This window comes from Octopus sinensis, linkage group LG1 (genome assembly GCF_006345805.1).
Source record: "Octopus sinensis linkage group LG1, ASM634580v1, whole genome shotgun sequence".
Lineage (NCBI taxonomy): Eukaryota > Metazoa > Mollusca > Cephalopoda > Octopoda > Octopodidae > Octopus > Octopus sinensis.
This window is the reverse complement of record NC_042997.1, coordinates 162,224,798-162,245,991: the sequence shown is the minus strand read 5'-3', so window position 1 is coordinate 162,245,991 and position 21,194 is coordinate 162,224,798. Positions and strand designations below refer to the sequence as shown.

Here is a 21,194-nt window from a genome sequence, read left to right as displayed (position 1 = left end):
GGAATACTGTACCAGGTTCCGGCCTGATTTGACTTATTTTCTACAGCTAATGCCAACCACTTTACAGAGTGTACTGGGTGCTTATAAAACTGTTAGAAATAAACTGTTTAAACATTTTAAAGTATCATTTAAATTTAGTTTATTAATTGTGGAGCCAAGAATTGAATGAATTTGATTTGGCCATTAATTATAGTTATCATTAGTGTCAGGGATCACTACATGAGTGGTTTGAATTCCTTAACCTTTTAGCATTCAGATTACTCTTTTAAATATAATGCTTATTTATTCATATTGTTTTGAATTGATCATGCATTATCTTGTAGTTTCAGAATTTCAATGATGTAATTATTTATTTTTAGAATGACATTGTAGGGTATGTGTGAGAGTTCAGATCTGGCCAGCTTGAACATAAAACAGAATATTCGGGCTAATGGCTTGTTTAAATACTAAAGGGTCAATAGCATAAGGCATAAACTGACTATGAACAATATTCTTGTATTAGTCTTTAATATTTGAACAAGGATATTCCAAACATATTAGTGTACTTAAGACATTTCATCTTGCAAATCTTACTAAATCCTCATTATTTTAATATCCACTTTTCCATGCTTGCATGAATTGGACAGGGTTTATTAGGGTAGATTTTTTTTCTATGGCTGGATACCCATCCTGTTGCCAACTCTCACTTGTTTCTAAGCAAGGTAATATTTCCCCATGACCAGACATGTTCTCATAGAACATTTTAAATGAATGACACAGATTCATTTTCCATCATATTGTCAAGACAAGAAGACAGGCATACTAACATATATATAATGGGTTTTCAGTTTCTATCTACCAAGCTCACTCACAAGCCTTTGGTCATCCCAGTGCTATAGTAGAAGATACTTGCCCAAGGTGTTGTGCAGTGTAACTGAATCTGGAACTGTATGGTTAGGAAGTTACCTTCTATCCACACAGCCATGCCTGAACCTATTGTAAACATAAATGGAATAAGATTTATGAAGTGAAAAGACAGCTGTAGAACACTGACTCTGTTCCTGTTCAATCTCTCTACAAAAATATATATATATTGACTTTGTCTTTCATTCTTCCAATGTTGATGAAATATATAAGTACCAAATGAGGGTCACTCTAGTTTGCTAACTTACACAGGCACAAAGCCTGTGTAAGAAATACATAATATTACTACATGAGGAAATGCTAGCATGTCTAGCGAGTATTTAGTTTCAACGTTTTTTTTTTGTTTTTTTTTTACACATCTCCCAAGTTAACTTTGCTTTCATCTTTGCATAATCTATACATAACTGGGATATGATGGTATCATTTCAGTGCACTGGCCTTGTGGTTAGACTTGATACCATTGCATGTCACCTTGGCAAGTGTCTTTTACCATGATCTCAGGTTGGCACAAGTCCTGTGAGTGTAATTTGGTAAGCAAAAACTATGTGGAAGTTGGTCACAGAAACTTCCTGTTCTTTAGTGGTAGACTTAATCCATCACCTGGTACTTAGATACCTTTGATACTTTCCAGTCTAGTGTAAGTAATTTAGGCCAGTTCTCAAATTCTGAGATTAGCATCATTCTTTCTTCTAACTTCAGAAATTATCCAAATGAAATCAATACAATTATTTTACTGTGAAAGGCTTTAAAATTTAATTATTTTGCAGGTAGATGACAAAGCTTGTAAATGTTTTATCCGTTTTGAAGATGATTCTGAATTTTTGGTTATGTTTAAAGATATTCAAAGAGGTTAGTGCTTTTTGTATATATTTATTATATAAACTTATCTTTTTTTTAACATTGTAATTCTTATAAATATATAAATAAGATTTTAGTTATTCTAACTCATAAAGTGAAAATATGTAATTAGTTTTATGGTTGTGTTTTGTATGTTTTTTTCTTCTTTTTATAACAACCTACATCTGAAAGCATTTAAAAAAATTGCAGTACTTTCTTTTCTTTTCTCTTTTTTTTTTTTTCTTTTTCTCATAGCCTAAATGATAAAACTTGCAAATTTGTCTTCTGAAGCTTTGTAGCATTTGGTTTGTCAGATGTCACATTTTTAATAACTATTGTAAAAAAAATTTGATCAATTAATATAATAAATTATCATGATAGCTAAAGTTTTAAAGGAAGAGTGGATTGAGTTATTTCATTGAGCTGTCATTAAGTATAATACTTATGTGAAATATCTCAGCACAAGTGTGTAGTGACTTTAATTATCTTAAAATATCTCATAGTCAAAGTTTAATGAGTTAATAGCTAATTTTCAGTTATGGTTCCCTCTGTAGTGGCACTCTATCAGTTACAATGTGTGTTCCATTGATCCGGTCAGTGGAACAACCTGCTCATGAAATTAATGTGCAAATGGCTGAGCACTCCAAAGACATGCATACCCTTAACCTGGTTCTCAGGAAGATTCAGTGTGACACAGAATGTGACAAGACTGGACATTTGAATTACAGTACAACTCATTTTTGCCAGCTGCATGAATTGGAGCAACATGAAATAGAGTGTCTTGCTGAAGGATGCAACATGCTCTCAGGAATTGAACTCATGACCTCATAGACCAAGGTGTCAAAGTGATGAGAGAGGAAATGTGACTTACATGGTTTTCAAAAATGTCTTATTGGAGAAATAAATAGCTTCTCCAAAGTTGGATTGCAGATTCAGCTGATCAAGGGTGTTACTTTGATGTATCTTTGATCTATGGCATGTCTATTCTTCACTTTAATAACAAAGAAAGTAATAAAGTGAAGTTGTTTTCAGTCGGCAGTTTTATTGATGTTTGATGAAAGTTTAAGATAGTAGTTATTTAAATGATTATACTAATGGCATAGGAATATTCAGTTATTCAACATAATAGTGAAAAATGATTAATTTTGAAAAGAGTCAGAAAGAAAATGCAATCAAATGAGAGGATATATCTTGAAATATTGTTCATAGTAGTGGTATTAATGAAGTCAGGACTGGTATTTAACCCATCGCTACGTTCTGAGTTCAAATTCCACGAAGGTCGACTTTGCTTTTCATCCTTTCGGAGGTCAATAAATTGAGTACCAGTGAAACACTGGGGTCAATGTAATCAATTAGTCCTCTCCACCAAAATTTCAGGCCTCGTGTCTTTAATAGAAAGGGTTATTATTAACGGATTTTGTTTTAAAAAAAATAAAATCTGTGAAGAAAAAAAAATGAGCATATGTAAAAAAAAATCTAATTGCACCATAAAGGCCAATGAAAAATCTTAACTAAATCATGGTCATATAAGCTTTACTAAAATGCTTTATTTTTTTCACTTTATCTACTTATTCAAAAGAACATTTCATGTTCAAGTGTATGTGTGTGTATACACATACAAATAAACAAGTGATGGAGGAGCCTATTCTAAATAATTAAGACATATCTGTATTTTTAATACCATCCAACTTTTACTGAAATATTTGCCAATCTAAGAAACTGAATGTCTTGTTAACATTATTGTTTCTGTTCATTAATTTTAGGAGCTAAAGAAGGAGAAATAATGTGTTGTTCATGTCTTGGTGAATCTTCAGATGCTCCAGATGAAATAGTTCTCTGTGATAATTGTGGATTAGGTAAGAATTTTTGAGAATTAAGTTTTATAGATTCATTCTAATCTTTTTTTAACGGAAGGCAAAACTAATTGACTTATTGCACTTCATATAATTAAAACTTTAAATCTAGTAAAGCGCATTTTGTCCACCAACCGTTGTCCACTCACAACCATGCTCCCTCTTATTTTCTACATATAATTCCATTCATTTCATTTTCTTTGGTATCAGTCTGGGTATTAGGAATCTGTTCATAAAAGTAGTTGCTGGTGGAGGAGTTCTTGTGGTTAGACTTAAATTTTCCTGATGAAGTGTCCATATGCATTTTTAGCTCATTAGCATTCAGATTCTGTCAAATATAATGCATGCATTATCTTGTAGCTTTAAGATTTTCATGATGTGATTGCTTATATTTAGATAGACAATTGTAGGGTAGGTATGATAGGCTGCATCTGGCTGATTTGAACATAAAAGTAGAATATTTAGGCTGGATATGGCCAATTTGAATGCTAAAAAGGGTTAGACCAAAATAGACTGCAGGGTAGAAATAATTTGGTAACCTTATGCAATGATGAGTTTGATAGGAAAAAAATGAAAGGAATTACAGAAGAGTCAGATAAATTATTCAGTGTGTCTTACATGTGTAACTATTACATGATAGGCTGAAAGGTAGGTTTGTGAAATAGACTTAAGTGAAGGTCATATAAAGTCAGCAGTCTACTAGAAGAGATGGAAATGATTTTGGCAGGTGAAGATTTGTTTTTATTCAGATGTTGTATTATTGAAACTGGAATATGTGACTGATGTTACGGGAGAAGTGGTCTACTTCAGAGTGTATTTACACCTTATGATGGGTTATGAGCATGGAAGTGCTGAACCACTATCAGAGATAATCATTGAATGTTAATTATAGTGCTAAAGTTTAGCTATTGTGCAAGCAAGTGAGTATGATTTGGCAGCTTGTATCTTGTGACAGCTGGAGGGAGACAGGGCTGTATTAACAGTTGGCTTATACTCATTTTCAGCTGAGTTGATAGAAGTAATATGAAATGGTGTGCCTTGCTCAAGGACATAATGCACTGCCTGTTCTAGGAATCAAATTCATAACTTATGGTTGTGAACCCAACACCATAACCATTAAACCATGCATCTTTGTGCAGTAGTATCTATAATACTACTAATCATAGTGTTGTAGAGAAATGATATTGCCAATTAGTAAATAGAGTATATGTATATGATAATTCCAGAATTATACTTATAACTATAAAATAATTCATTAAACATTTGTAGTGTTGTCAGTTTTCTTGGCTTTCTGCTAAGCTTTCCAGATTTCATACTAAGTTTTAAACCCTCTGTTATATTATTTATTAATGGAGATATTTGAATTTTATTCTTATTTTGAATAAATCTTAAATCAGAAATAGTTTGACTAAAACGAGAGAATTTATTCATGGGAAAGTGATTGTCCTGTTAGTGAAATAGGTGTGTAAACTGTGTATTTAAGATGATGATGATGTCGAAAATTGGTACATGAATGCTATGTGCTTCAAGAATGTGTATGAAACTAATCATAGCAGTCATAGCAAAGTTTATTCAGTTAGGGTTACATAATTTGTCAGGGCATGGAAGTATTTGACTAGAAGTAAGATACAACATTAATTTGAGAATATAGCAAATATAATTTCACTTTGCTTTTGTCTCTTGAGTAGTTATGTTTAGATGAATAGATTATGAAGGCTATTTAAAGAGGTCCATGTAGAGGGAGAGCTTTGGTTTTGAAACCATAAATAGTCCCCATTGAAGGCAGTGCATGATGAATTATTCTTCAATTTTGTTACTCCATAATAGACAAGAAAAATTTTAAAGTTGCAAAAAGAACTTTAAAATAATTGCAGTAAACTTGTCCAAGATATCTGTATAAGTCAGTACAAGGTCCCAGTAGAACAATTTGGTAATTAAAATGTAAAAGTTTAAGAATCATTCATTGAAACCAGAATACAGCCCATCACCTCTTCTAACACAAACCACAGATCCTTCTCATTTCCAAGACAAAACTTTCCACCTTTATCTAAAATCCAACTCTGCTGTCAAAGGCTACATTATATTCAGATTTCACCTGAAAGGTGGTGCCTGCACATAACATATTCTCTTCTGGATAGCAATAGGATGACTTTGAGTTTCTTCACTTCAAAGCCTCCCTTATTTCCTCCTCTCAATTCATCAGTGACTCTGCCAACTCCTCCAGCTACCTTTAAGTGTTCAATTATTTCTCATGTAACATCTAATATATCTATTTCACTTCACTGCTCACTGAAGTCATCATCCTTTTTGTGTTCAATATTCCCAATTCTCTTTTGCTCTAATACATCTCTTACACTGATGCTAGTGGTGCAAAGATCTTTGGCCATGCTGAACCCTCAGATATTACTAACAGAAACTCCATACATCTTTCCTCTCTTTCTCATCTTTACAACCTTCTTCTTCACACCTATCAGACAATCCTATGACTACCTGATCATGGCTACTCACCACACATCCACATACTATGTAATGTTTCCATTTTATACCCATATAGTATGTCAAGTCAGGTAACAAGCTCTGCCACTTTTAAGCTAAGAAATGTTTTTGTACCTCACGTATCTGAGACAGCTAAGCAGGTGGTTTGAACTATTCCCTCTATCATGTCCCTTCACACCTTCATTAAAGATCATGACCCTCATATGGTTCATATGTTGAAGCAATATAGTTTAAAGATACTGTCTACAATACCTAGAAATAGAAAAATCCCAAACTACCAACTTTGTTAAATCCTACCCACTTTCCAGCTTTGATGACTTGTTGCAATACTGCTGTGGCAAAAGCTTGTATATTTGCTGCCCAATTTGTATGTAGCATTCACATTGCACCTGCTCTACAAAACTCTCATAAAACTTTCCTTCTCTATTCCATCATTCTCATTACTACAAAGCCACCAACCTTGACAATGTCCTTTCCAGTCTTTCTCTACAAGGAACTATTCCAATATTTGGAAATATGTTTATTGTGTCACTTCCTGAAGAAAAGCAATTTTTCTTACCTTTCCAACTACCTTTATATCACACTCCTTTCCAAGTAATGGAAATGTTTAACAATCACCTTCTATATGACTTTGAGTATCTCTCCCTTATCAACGACCACCAGTATGATTTCCATACAGCCATGTTGTTGGAAATTTACTCCTTTATGTTAGTACATAATGATACTTCATATCTGAGGCATTTGGTGAAAACAGCAATATCTTTGCACTTGAAATAAGTAAAACATTTGAGCATGCCTGTCATGAAACTCTTTTTACTAAACTGATCACCTATGAGTTTCATACGACTCTTGGGTCAGAAGCTTCCTGTCAGATTGCTGATTATGTTGCCTATACTCTTCCTTTTATGTATTAACAAGTTACTGTTACTTCTAACAACACTATGCCTATCTAGATTATATCATTCTTCATTCCTCCATAACCTTTTGGACACATTATCTACAGGCAATAGACTTCATACATCCAATCTATTCTTTATAAACAAAGGACCTCAACAGTACAAAGACACAGTCTCACTACATATACCAAAGAAAACTCCTCTTCATCTTCATTCTTGGACAGCATGCAACTGAAACCTTCAAAGTCACTACATATACCAGGCCCCATAATTACTGGTCCCCCATGCTTTTGGCTCTCGCACTCATTCGTAACATAACAAAAATTGCACCCTTGTAACTATTTTAGTCATGAATAACTAGTAAGCTTGCTTGCACATCTGAGGCAACACAGTTGTTACCTATTTAGGTTTCCAATATCTAGCCAATTGTACTTCTACCAGAAGTATAGTGAGCTACATTTTTTACAGGCCTCCGCTTCTCAGAGCTAGATAACTGCTGCTTATCACCTCTACTTGACACACAAACTTCTCTTCTCATCACCTAATTTGTGTTTTCTCAGACCCTGCATTAACCACTATGCCAAATCCTTCTTTAGAAAGTGATTCTTTGGAATTTTCTTCCTGTTCACATTTTACCTGCAGTTGTGTACTTGGTGCTGTTCAAGCTTAATACCAACTCTATATTAATCTTACCAGTCTCTGAGGGCCTGTTAACATTATTTAAAAGAAAAAAAAGAAAATTAGCAATTTCTTTTCAAATCATTTCTTGATTATATTAATTGAAACTAACACAATTGATCTGTTTGGATTGTTATCAGTTCTTTTGACAAAGATTCAAGTTATTTACTTAAATTAAAATGAAACTAATTAATTTTGAAATTATCTTGGATTGTTATACATTTAAACTACTGCAAAATTGAAAAGATTTTAATAATAAAATGCAATTTAAATTAACTCCAAGCTTACCTGCTCCTAATTATTCTTGCTCATTCACAACAACAGTGCCGGCAAATTCCCTTTAACCAAAATAAATATCTTCAGATATTCAATTTGTGTTGGGATAACATTGCTGTGTTTCTTTTTCGATCTCTCCAGGGTACCATCAACTTTGCCACAACCCTGCCATTGATACTCAGGTCTTAAATCCTGAAGTGGAATGGCTTTGCCGTTTGTGTGTCTTTGCTACAACAGTAAAAGTGAGTGCCTTATTTAATAAGTTAATTGCACTGAACTAATATATCATTACTGTACACACTGGTATATAATTTGTTTTTGACACTGTCGTATATAAACATATATTTTGTCTGTGTATGTATGTGTGTATAAATGTGTATGCATATATATTTATAACTTTTTATAAATACTGTTTTATAATTACTTAGGTTCACTGTGTACTAATTACGTATATTTAAGTCTTGAAAATATTTGTGTGTATGCGATTGTGTAACTGATTATATCTGAAATTTATAAAGACATCAGAGTGGCTAATGTGTAGGCTTTTTGATACATGCCATGATTTTATTTATTTCTATCAGTAGTTTTAGAGAAGGAATATTTCTATCGCGGTACTTAGCAAAAATATTTGCATCACAACACCTCATACTCTCACTTAAAGCTTAAGAAGAGTTACTGAAAAAGTCATGCAGCTCATTAAATACAGCATAAGGGCATGTATTTGGCTGGCCATTTTCTAAACAGATGATTCAAAAAAATTGCAGAATATACTTTGTGACAATATCTGCATTTTCTAAACACTGCTGCTAAATTATGTTCAGAAAATATTTTGTCATCACAATTTTTCTTAGTGTTTGTGTTTTTTAACTTGTAGAGAAAACACTTGAAATTAAATTTGAGATTCTTCAAATTTATTAATCCAGATTTGCTAGCTAGTAGCTTATATAAATTTTCATAAAGATATCATTTCTAAGAGTCAATGAAGTAGGCTAGGTGAGATTATTTTTTAATAATATCCTTTCCCTAATTTAACAGATTAGATAAATATCTTTTTAGAGATTCGAATGGTAATTCACTTTCTCACCCTTTCTCTTTCTATCTCTTTCTCCCCACTTCATTAAAAAGGGTTTTCATGATTTTAAATTAAGTGATCTTCAAATAGTAATGTCTTTTCTTGCATAACTGCTATTTGATAAAGATCTGTTACATACTGGTGACAGTTGTTAATTAACCAGTTATTCCTTCGTCTCGGTATTAGTGTGATGAATTGTCATTTGCTTCACCTAATTTTTAGATACTTATCAATGGGTGGTTAGCTGTATTGATTTCAGATATTTGTGAATGGTGTAATTTGTAAATAGTTAACGTAGAAGTTAATTCTCTCTTCTGTACCTTCCACACAGAACATTTTCTTACTTTAAATTTCGCCCCCAAATCTTTTCAGCGTGGAGGTGCTTTAAAGAGTGGACCTAACGGTGAGTGAGTGCTTTGTAAACTTCTGAAACCTTCCAAATATCTGTTATTGTTTCTTGTTTTGTTTTTTTTTAAATATTTTCTAAGATGTTTCTTGTTATTTGAAACATTTAAATTGTTTCTTGCTTGTATTAGTTTGCTGCTAATACATAAGGTGATGGATTGATAAATTTTATTTGAAAAGTTTGATATTAGTTAAAATACTACCATTTTTTTGTTTTTTAACTAGGGTCAATGTTCTTGTCAGTTCCATTTCTCCATTTTCCTACAGGAACCTCTTTCTTTCTAGTAAATATTTTTACATAAACATTTCTACTATTCTTTGCTATATAACTGACCATATGAGAATTTATTTTAAACTGTATGAAAATATGCATTTAAACATTTTTTTTGTACATAAATCTTTAATTTTAATTAATAAAACATTCATGATATTTTTATAGATAACTTTGTTTCCATTAAAAATTAAATGCTGATATAATTTTTAAGTTGGCTCTATTATTCCATTGCATTTTGTTTTCTTTTTTTCACTTTCAGCACAGGCTCTGCAAATGATGAAACAATCTCTACCGTATAATGTAAGTTGTTATCTTTTCATTTCTTTAATTATAATTAAAATATAGAAAATATGCATAATTGAATTGAAAGGTCTTATTTATTTTATCTAGTAATCCTCTTGTAATTAAAGCTTTTCAATGACATTTGGGGCAAGGAAAACATCACAGATTATTATATAAAAAAATGTACAAGATAGTTAGACCCTCTATCTCATGCTCAGATTAGCAAGGCAGCAATCAACTGCTAAAACAAAGCAAGTACAACTTTATGACAGATAATCAATTTACTAAAAGAAAGATTAGCATATTGAGAATCAATACACAGGAAACTGAAATATTTATCTGTAAACCAGCTAATACTATTATTTTTATCAGTAGTCAGTTCTTCAAGCAAGTTAAGTTTTTCATTTCTGCTTAGAACCTTGTTGAGTGTCCAGCTATTATCAATATAGAATGGATTCATGGATTCTGCCCCATGACAAGTTATGGAAAGGAACAATCTAAAAGACATTGCTTAATTTTTGTGTCAATCTGCAGCAACAAATAGTGACCGGTTTGTGATATTGCATTAATGGAGTGATGTGGCAGTTTTTTTTTTTTTTTTATCTTGTTTACTCTGAAAGGAAGAGTAGGCACCTATGTATGACCTCCAAGATAGATGAAGGACAAGGAGAAAAACCCCATGACTAATGGGTTTGCTACTTGAGAGTAGCACAACCATATAGAAACTGTCTTCAGATTGTAAACTTGGTCTGAGATGCAACATAGTGAACTCTGATAAAGGCATGCGAGGATTTGGTGCTGATGTTATGTTAGCAGATAGATTAAGTCTACAACCTAAGTTTGCAGCATTTTGTTTGAGAAATCAACAAACTGCTGCCATATCTTTCAATTGTTTCTATTGTAAACTTTGCTAATTGGTGTTGCAGTTCCTCACAGGATTCAATCTGTGCTAAAAATTGAAATGCATCAAAAATTACAGCCCAGAAGTTGAAAATGTGTTGTGACTTGTACCATTTAACCAAATCTATATGACTATATTTTTAATATGTTTGTGTTTTCATGCAGTTCACAATATTTTCTGATTATTGTTTCTTTTGGGCTTATTACCTGCCAATAGATTGTTTTTAACTTAACTGTCATACTAATTACATTTTTTTTTTCTGTTATCTTGCCCTTCTTCTCTTGATGGCAATTTTCTTCAGCTGAATGAGTTAACATGGGATGCTCAGCATAAAACCAATCTTGAACAGAGTTATTGCTACTGTGGTGGTCCAGGCATGTGAGTAATTTTCATTTCATTTTGGTAGTGAAGTTTATAAATATTTTATTTCTCTTTTAGTGGGAGTGGTTAACAATATGTTACTGCTTTGATAATTCTGAATTATTAGCCATTTTTTAAATGTATTTTTTGGTTCATCGTGTTTGAAAAATTTGTAAAAGGCTTGGAAAACTAAAAAAAATTTACAATCTGATAGAGGCAACTTAGTGAAAACTTCAGTCATTGAAATGAAATAAATGTGATACTTTAGTTAAATATATTGAGTGATCCAACTAATGTTTGATTGTAACTATACATAAAAACGAATATATGTCATCATCATCATTTTTATGTCCACTTTCCATGCTGGCATGGATGGAACAGGTTATCATAGTTGGAGTCAACTCATTCGGGGGATGATGCTCACCTAGACAATTTGGAGGGCTATATTTTGCTTGTGAGATTCATTTTGGTTTTGTTTCTATGGTTGGATGTCCTTCCTACTTCAACCACTGTAAAGTGGTTCCTAATGTCAACCACTTTACAGTAGCATCAGCACTAGGAAAGTGCAATGTCCTCAACAATACTAAGGGCACCTCTCAACCTTACACTTTACAGAACATAATTACCATCATTATTTAACACCCGTATTCTATGCTAGCATGAGTTGGACAGTTTGACAAGATTCAATGGATCCAAAGTCTGCACCATGCTCTTCCTGATGCCAGCAATGCTTTTTTTCATGCCACTATGTTAAGTGAAGTCACCATGCAGCTTGCAAGACTATGAACCCTAAAGTATTGACTTAATGCTAGGAGGGGTTCAAGTATGAGAAAAGGAGCCAGAGTAGAACAGGTTTCTTGTTATAGAGGAGCTACATAGCTGCTCATATTTTAGAAGAGAGAGTGATCAGGTGGAGCTTGTAAAAGATAAAAGTAGTGGTGATGAAATTTTGGGGTGAGCCCTCAGAGTACGAAGTGAGTAGAAGTGACTGGGACAGAAGAGTGTGGGTGTGTAGAGGTTGCTTTCTCAGCAACCTCTGTGTTATTCTTGGTGGTTCACCTTCTACTCATTCCTGTAGTGCCCAGAGTTTCATAGGCCTTAACTCAAAAAGCAATCTGCATATAATTAACTACTCACCTGCACTGGCCAACACCTAGTCCTCTACCTATCCTGGGTACTTGGCTCTCACTCCTTCTTGTGCATCCTCTATCCAGAGTACAGTTAATATAACAAGATGAGCTGTCCTGTTGCTTCAGAGACTAAATTGATGTCTAGTCTCAATGAGGACTGAGCTAAAAGTGATGGAAATTTCAACTGCTTCTTCCTCAAATCAACTTTCACTTGCCATACACTAATAGAAACACTGTTTTTGGTTTGAAATGAATCTGAAGAAGATTAGCTATTTAACTCCTAAAGTGTTTTGCCAAAACATGTTTAGTATTATTTTGTTGTTTCTGAATTTTCTTCACTTCTGTTATTGTAGTTGGTATATTAAGATGCTTCAGTGTTGTCGCTGCCGAATGTGGTTTCATGAAGGTAAGTCTTAAAATATAGAATGCATTTCAATTATAGTCCATTTATTGCTAAAGAATTTTAGGCAAATAGGTTTTGAATGTTTTTAAATAATTTTATTTTAGTTTGTAGTGGATTGAGTAAATTAAAATTTAGACTTCCACTTATTAATTCATCAAAGTACAACCATTCAAAATATTTTTTAAGTCTTAGCATTTTATACTTTGTCCCAGTTTTGTTGTATTTCTATACATAGGTATATAACTGTATTCTGTTATAAAATTCTAAACCAAATTTCAAAATTAGTACCTCGAGTAATTCCTATTAAATAAATAAAACTAGTAACTGAATCTTAGAATTAAGTTGAGAATAATTTCCCACTTTCTATTGTTTATTGTGTCTAATATGTTTTATGCAGTATTTAAAACTTAAAAGGAACTGTTAAAGCATTATTAATTTCTTATGATTTGTTTCTAGCTTGTATCCAGTGTCTCGATCAGCCTTTGTTGTATGGTGATAGATTCTATATGTTTGTATGCTCCTTCTGCAATTCTGGACCAGAATATCTGAAACGTATTCCATTAAAATGGTTAGTAAATGGCCCGGTGAGGATAAATTATGTTTAATTTTAACATTTCTTAATTTAAGGTTTGTATTAAAATTAAACAATATAGTTTTTCTTCACTTTGTTTCCCTGTGATTCATTTAAACCACTGCTACTCAAAGTAGTGATCCGCGAGTTTCCTGAAAAGAAGGAAACATTATAAAATGCACATGTGTTATTTGTTTACAAAATAAATATAAGATAAAAAAAAATTGTCAACTTTTATTATACTCATTATATATATTGTTTCCAGTGTAAATTAATATCACAAGAAATATTACCAGTCCCCGGCACATGGGAAAAAAAAAACTGTGGGTATGCCACATCAGATAGTTTGAGAAGCACTGATTTAAACTATCTATTTACAAGTATTACATTTGAAATACTTAAAATCATTGCAAATTAAATACTGAGGTTTTTTTTAATGTAAACATTAACTGAATGTTTAAAGACTATATTATTAGCTAGTAAGCTACTTTATTATTCTTCAGAATGGGATCATGTAGATCACTGCATTCAAGATAGATCAAGTGATGCTCCCATATCACACTGTAATTTTTATTAAAGTATATTATACTTTCCTTTATCTAACAAAATGAACAACAGTTGATGTTGCTTAATTGATCTTGTTCAGTTCATGCATAAATAAGTCAAGTTAGTGCCATCGTGCTTAATGTATTAAGGAGAAAATCTGATTAATTAATAATACCTAAGAAAATATTAGTTGTGTCATTTTTTTTTCTATTTCAATAATAATAATAAACTATGTTTGACAAGGCTTACAGTGTAAGACTTGTATATTTACATAACTACCAATTTGTGATGATATTTCTTCTATTCCTAAATAATGATTTGATTTTAAGTTCCTGGTTGGAACACACTTCAGTGAATGATAGCTGAAGAAGTATTAGCTACTCATAATGTCATCCAAATGTTTGAATTTTCTGACCATCCTGAAGTTTATCATTGAACTGTGATGTAAAATAATTTTAAAAGAAAATATGCCGGTGGCACATAAAAAGCATCATTCGAGCATGATCGTTGCCAGTGCTGATGGACTGGCTCCTGTACAGGTGGCACATAAAAAAACACCATTTGAGCGTGGCTGTTGCCAGTACAGCCTGACTGGCCCTCGTGCCAGTGGCACGTAAAAGCACCCACTACACTCTCGGAGTGGTTGGCATTAGGAAGGGCATCCAGCTGTAGAAACTCTGCCAGATCAGATTGGAGCCTGGTACAGCCATCTAGTTTGCCAGTCCTCAGTCAAATCGTCCAACCCATGCTAGCATGGAAAGCGGACATTAAACGATGGTGATAACAAATAATGAAAGTACATTAAATCATTTATTTTTAATGTCCCTCTTTTTTTACAACACGCAATATCATACTGAAAGCACTGGCTCTTGTCTGATCACTGCAGTTGAGCAATGTCAAGTCTAGTTAGTACTTAGATGAGTGAACACTTGAGAAAACTAGGTGATGTAAGCCAAGACCAACCCATACCAGCATGGAAAATGGACATTAAATGATGATATTAGTGATTAGAAAGGATACGATTTTTTTTTTAAATATCTTAAGATGAACTTGTAGAAATTTTAAGCAATATGTTATTATTTTGTTTGTGCAAATTCTTCTATTATTTCTTTTCCTTTTCAATTGTAGGATTGATGTTGCTCAATTGGCCTTGTTCAATTTGTATATCGTTCACCAGAAAAAATACTATGATTTAGATAAAGTAATAATGCCTTGGGTCTATATGAATTGGCAGAACCTGCAACTGGACTCGGTATGAAAGACTTTTTCTTAAATTATTCAGTTTTATATAGTGGATAGTAATATCCTATGGTAAACTCTTATTAAACAGACTTATGGAAAATGTTCCAGCTGTGGCCATCTAGTCATTTTCATTTATTTTTTTTTTTATGTGAAACATGGTAATTCTAAAATTACATTATCTAATGTGTCCTTTCTTTTTATGATATTAGAGTGTGATTTGAAGGATATTTGGTTGCTATTCCTTGCAGTTTGAGTGACTGGAAGGCTAGTTTGGCTTGTGCATGTGTGTTTTGTCACTTTTTTTGTAAATTGAGACTGTGAATAAATTTCACTTCTTAATTAGAATTGTTCCACTAACATTAATAAACATGGAAACAGTTATGGTTTTATCATGTTTACACATGTGTGTGAGTCCTTGTTTCCAGGTATCTTACATTGTACCAGTAGTTTTAGTATGTTGAACAATTCCGCTGTGAGATATAAGCAAACACCACTACTACCAAAACTATGTCAAAGTGAAGATACATAGACACATCAAGACAGGCATATATATATATCTATGCAACAGGCACTCGTATAGTTTCCATCTATTGAATTTCATTCATAAATATTAGTCAGCCTAATACTATAGTAAAAGACGTTGGCCCAAAGTACCACACAGTGAGATCAAATTAAAAACCATACAGATAGATGCAAAATGAACTTCTGAGTCACATAGCCATGCCAGTATGTACATGTGTGTGTTCTTGATTGTCATTCATGTGTATGACATGGTAGCAGGAGGGAATTTCTGTTTTACTTTTCTCTCTCTCAAAACTTGAAGAAACTTTCTCACCTATGCTTTACTCTTTCATGGGATTGTAGACAAAAAGTGCTTGCGCAACCCCCACCTGCAGCTATTACTGGAAAGTACTGTTGGTAGGCCTGGTGTAGTGTGAATCTTGCTGTAGCTTTTTCTCCCTTTGCTTTGTTTCATCCAATGTGACTAACATTTACTCTTTTATTGTCTTCAGCCATTGTTTGCTGTCATTTGCTATCTTCCCTCATGGAGTTACAATCAGGCAACCCATTTCATTTAGAGGTCACTTGACAGAGAATCTTATAACAGAATTTCGTTTCAAGTGTCTTTGCCAATGGCTTCTACATTTCAACTTTCAACAGAGCACAATCCTGGGGTCCTCCTCACAAATATATATTTCCCACCAAGTGCAACTGCGATTCCAACAGGATAGGCTCTATGCAAGGCATATTTTCTCACTGCAAAATCTCCTGGTTGGAGATTTGATCTCAACAGATGTTCATTATAGATAATAGTTGTGCAACTGACAGCTCATCAACTTTTTTATATGCTGACAATGCAGTGTGTAGATCTCTGTAGAATACTACACAGTATAGTACTACTGATCAGTGAGCTGCATTTTGTTGACAATTTTATGCCACAGTTTCTACAGTCAATCATTGCGCTTTCCAAAAGCAACCACAGCTGGTTGCATGAAGCAATCCACCACTGTGTCCAGGCTGTTGGGAATTGTACTTCTCAAATATGTAATCTTTTCCTCTACACTTTGAGTCCGATTCACAATTACAATAGTCACAGGTTTATGTTTCAGTACTTGAGAGAAGACTACAGTGTCCCTGCATGTCATAGAGGTGACTATAAGGATAAACATCTATTCAGAAAATGTGTTCAGACCATACTGACATAGAAAATCAGATGTATACTGATGATAGTGATAATAAGTTGATGGCTTCTTTTTTTTTTTTATTTGGTGTTATTGTACTGTTTGCTTTGAACTGAGTCACAACATTACTGATGAAAATATAGTTAATTCTTCAGAATTGGTTCCCAGTTTGTATATGTCTTGATCAGCTTTTCTACCCTATAGTACATCAAATGTTTATTGCAAATTTGGGGAAACATTTAATTGAAAGGAAATTGTTATAATGGCACTAGGAAGAGTATCCAGCTGTAGAAACCATGCCAAATCAGATTGCAACCTGGTACAGCTCTCCAGCTTATGGAAAGCAGACGCTAAATGATGATGATGTATATACATGTGTTATTCTCTATATGTGTAAACTAAAGATATTTTCTTTCTGTGTTAGCTGGGAACACATCTACGAAGTGCAGAGAAAGAAAAAATGCTGGAAACTTTAAGGAGTCATAAGAAAAGGTTAATCAAATTTTTGTTTCATCTTTATGATAAACATGGTATGAAATTTTTTAAATAGTTTTTCATAATTTCCAGTTTCAATAATCTTAACTTTGGCCAGTCACTGATTTGAGAAATTATCAATTTTGTAACATTGCATTCTACCCATTCTTTTCTGTTCTTTTTTTTTTTTTTAATTTATAAAGTATTTAATTTGATGAGTTGCAATCATTAAGATTATTGTTCTGGACTAGTGGCCACATATGACAGCCATTGTGTTATTGCTTTGGGCTAGGTTACATATCTCTGCAAGCAATTCCAACCCTACTTGGTTGTTGATTGATTAGTAGCTAAAAGGATATCCAGTATTAAAAGCATTTACTCCAACAAAGTACTGTCACCCATCCAAACAGGAAAAATTTAGTGTAAAACTGAGAAAAATAATCATTCTAATGACTCTTTATATCATAAAAAGTTAATCCTTTTTGTTTATTAATTTTTGAGAATTTTTTTACCAAAACAGGCGTTTGACTTATATCTTTTTAAACATGAATTTAGTTACTGAAAATTTTTTATATTTTAAATATTATTTTAGAAGAAGTTTCTGAGGATTATGTGTTATATAGTTCTCAGCAAACAGGTTAACATTAGGACATTTCCTCATGCATAAAATTTGGTTATTTTATAAAGATTTCAATGTGGCCGTGAAATAAAGAAAAGCCGAAGCTTGTGGGCATTACGTCTACGTCTACCTCCAACTCCACCAGCTATTGATTTTCCAATTAATGGCCAAATTACTGATGATGTGATGAACAATCTACAAATGAAAAGGCGAAAAACAAAAATGTGAGTTTTAAAAACATTTTTCCACGTATTTAATGTATGTTATTTGTTTAAATTGAGTCACATTCTATATTTGATATTAAAATAACTTTTTTCTTTAAGTAAGGTTCTTTGTTCCTGCTTACTGGTAGCAGTTCATAAAATGTTTCATTCTCGGTCTGTTTATTTAATTACCACTCCGAGAGTGTAGTGGGTGATTTTATGTGCCACCGACACAGGTGCCAGACGAGGCTGGCAGACGGCCACGCTCGGATGGCACATAAAAAACACCATCCGAGCGTGGCCGTCTGCCAGCCTCGTCTGGCACCTGTGTCGGTGGCACATAAAATCACCCACTACACTCTCGGAGTGGTTGGCGTTAGGAAGGGCATCCAGCTGTAGAAACACTGCCAGATCTGACTGGCCTGGTGCAGCCTTCGGGCTTGCCAGACCCCAGTTGAACCGTCCAACCCATGCTAGCATGGAAAGCGGACGTTAAACGATGATGATGATGATGATGATGACTGCATCTACTTCTCATCCTGGTGGTGCAATAAAATGTATCCAGTCGACATATTGTGGTTACTGAAGGTAGGGGCTGCAAAAACAAGGTCATAAGAAAAAGGAAGAAATAGAGAGATATGTAGGCTCCTCAGGCTGCAGCAAAGGCAACTGTCTTTGAGAGAACAGTAACTTTGAATATAAACAGTAGTTTAATTCCGAGTCAATCCTAACTGAGCAAATGTATGATCAAAGGCATTCTAGTTGTGATTATACTGTCTGTATATATATATATAGGGAGACCCCCTTTGGTCATGAATGACCATGGGATTGCACCTAGAAAGTTACCCTCTGAGGCACAGGTCTGGGCTAGGTTGTTTATGGAAGGTCAGCAGTCACCCATGCATACCAGCCTCCCTTCTCCACACCACTGATCTTATCCAAGGGAAAGGCAAAGGGCGATACAGCTTGGCAACAGCTGAGTTAACTGGAGCAACGTGAAATAAAGTGTCTTGCTCAAGAACACAACACACAGGCTAGTCCGGGAATCGAACTCACAACCTCACGATCGTAAGCTTGACACTCTAACCACTGAGCCATGCGCCTTCACAAATATGTATATATATATAGCAGGTTACATTTTCCAAGAAATCTGTTCATTTTTAAGATAACAAAGTGTTAAAAATGAGGGTGTTTTGGCTGCTATTTCTGATAGTTGTAGTGACCTCATAAAAGCAGCAGATAATGGATTAATCTATGTAGAAATGAAAGAGCAACTTGACTCTTTCCTTTATATCCTGCACATAGAATAGTCTACTGTCTGGATGAGTCCATTTCCTGTTAAATCTTGATTTCCATGGTGATAGTGGTACAGAAATGTTCAAATCCATGTTCCAGAAAACACTACCACCAAACAATTTTTTTTGAAAAGAAAGCAGATTTTGAGACAACATACCTCTGTTTTTGATAACAATGTCAGCAGTGACTTTTCCTGTCACTACATGAGCATAATAGCTGGAGTAATGCTGACACTACTGATTCTCTGGTTAACAAGTGGGCATGTCAATAATCATTTAAATAAACTGCAAAATCAAATATGTGAGTGTGAGTTCTTATCATTCACACATCACAAATATCACTTTACCTTTTCATATTAGTGATTCATGCTAGCATCTATAGGATCACCAAGCTTGCTACAAATGGTTCCCGACTCCCATTAAAATTAGCCGTTTTGACAGTCTTAGCTTCTTCACAGACTAGCTTGCAGGCAATTTTGTTGCTTCTAAAATAAGTCACTTAACAGATTACAACTGAATTTCTTCCTACCATTTTATACAAAATAAAATGTGTTTACACAGAAGACAACAAATACATTGTAATTATATCTCTACATTTTTTTCCATGTGTTGCCAATATACCTGCCCAATCCATGTGGTAGGATGATTATTATAGATAGTGATACTAAACAGTTGTTTATGTGGTCCAACAAAAGAGCAAGATATGTAAATACATTCATTGAAATGCATATAAATCAGTGCTCATTATGTGATTTATATATAGGAAAACATGTTATATAGAGTATGTGTGAATTGTAGTTTCTCTTTGTAGAACAGTGCATTAAAAAAATGTATTATGAAGCCCATTTCATTCAGGCTAGTACAGGAAACATGTAAAATGATGGTGATGTTAATAACACTATCTTTAAGAACACCAATTGTATTGACTAAGCACTATTGAAATTTTATCTGTTTTCCTCATTAATATGTAATGGCAGCCTCTTTTTTATATGTGACTTAAGAAAGTTCATGAATTTTTTTTTTTTTTTTCTTATTTACCTTCAGCAATGCATCCAAGTCTCAAAATTCCATCATCAGTTCTTCTACAGACTCTGTAAGGATAGATAAATCACCTGTTTATAACAGCTCTCTTAGGTCCACTGGCCTGAACAATTTTGAGAGAGCTTCAAGGGCTGTGATGAAGAGTAGTGAACTTCCAGCTGACATCTGGTAAATTCATTCACTGATAAACTTTGCTAATGTTTTATTGAATTTATAATACTGACATCTAAAATATTCATTTCTATGTTGTATAAATTCATTGACATTTTCTTTCAGTATTTTCAATTGCTTTGTACAGAGTACCTTCTTACTTGTCTTTGGAGTTAATTGGTGTCAGTTATATAGTGTGTCATTTTTTTAAAATATGATCATCCAAATTTGTTGTAAATGACTAAAATAACATACCAAAAGTCACTAATAACTGCAAAAAGTACTTTTATTAGTCAAAGTAGATGTTTTCATGGCAACTGAGCATGTAAACCTCAATGCCTTGGTTGGATGGAGTTTATTGAGACAGGATTTTTTATGGCGAAATGTCCTTTGTGTTGCCAACCTTCATCTGTTCTCTAGCAAGGAAATATATCCTTCTTGCCAGACATGTTTGTGCAGAATATTGGAAATGAATGGACACTGCTTGTATAACAATGACTCTCATTTACAACTATTATGCGATGTCAAATCAAGGAGACACACCTAGCACATATCTTCCATTGAACTATATAGCCTTGCTGAGTCTTTTTTCAGTTTCTGTCTAC

At 33.5% G+C, this 21,194-nt stretch overlaps 1 protein-coding gene across 5 annotated transcripts in view; it reads left to right on the top strand.

Moving 5' to 3' along the window:
- Window positions 1-21,194, top strand: part of LOC115214816 (metal-response element-binding transcription factor 2) — a 41,205-nt gene that overhangs the window by 15,164 nt on the left and 4,847 nt on the right. For 4 of the 5 annotated variants that reach the window (XM_029783848.2, XM_029783862.2, XM_029783854.2 and 1 more), the window contains 12 exons: window positions 1,671-1,752; window positions 3,504-3,596; window positions 8,081-8,181; window positions 9,384-9,414; window positions 9,950-9,990; window positions 11,175-11,251; window positions 12,717-12,769; window positions 13,223-13,334; window positions 15,012-15,135; window positions 17,232-17,299; window positions 17,969-18,124; window positions 20,443-20,607. In XM_029783848.2, coding sequence (XP_029639708.1) covers window positions 1,671-1,752; window positions 3,504-3,596; window positions 8,081-8,181; window positions 9,384-9,414; window positions 9,950-9,990; window positions 11,175-11,251; window positions 12,717-12,769; window positions 13,223-13,334; window positions 15,012-15,135; window positions 17,232-17,299; window positions 17,969-18,124; window positions 20,443-20,607 — 1,103 coding nt within the window. The remainder of the gene's footprint in view (window positions 1-1,670; window positions 1,753-3,503; window positions 3,597-8,080; window positions 8,182-9,383; window positions 9,415-9,949; window positions 9,991-11,174; window positions 11,252-12,716; window positions 12,770-13,222; window positions 13,335-15,011; window positions 15,136-17,231; window positions 17,300-17,968; window positions 18,125-20,442; window positions 20,608-21,194) is intronic. The other variant, XM_029783868.2, reaches the window with a different exon arrangement.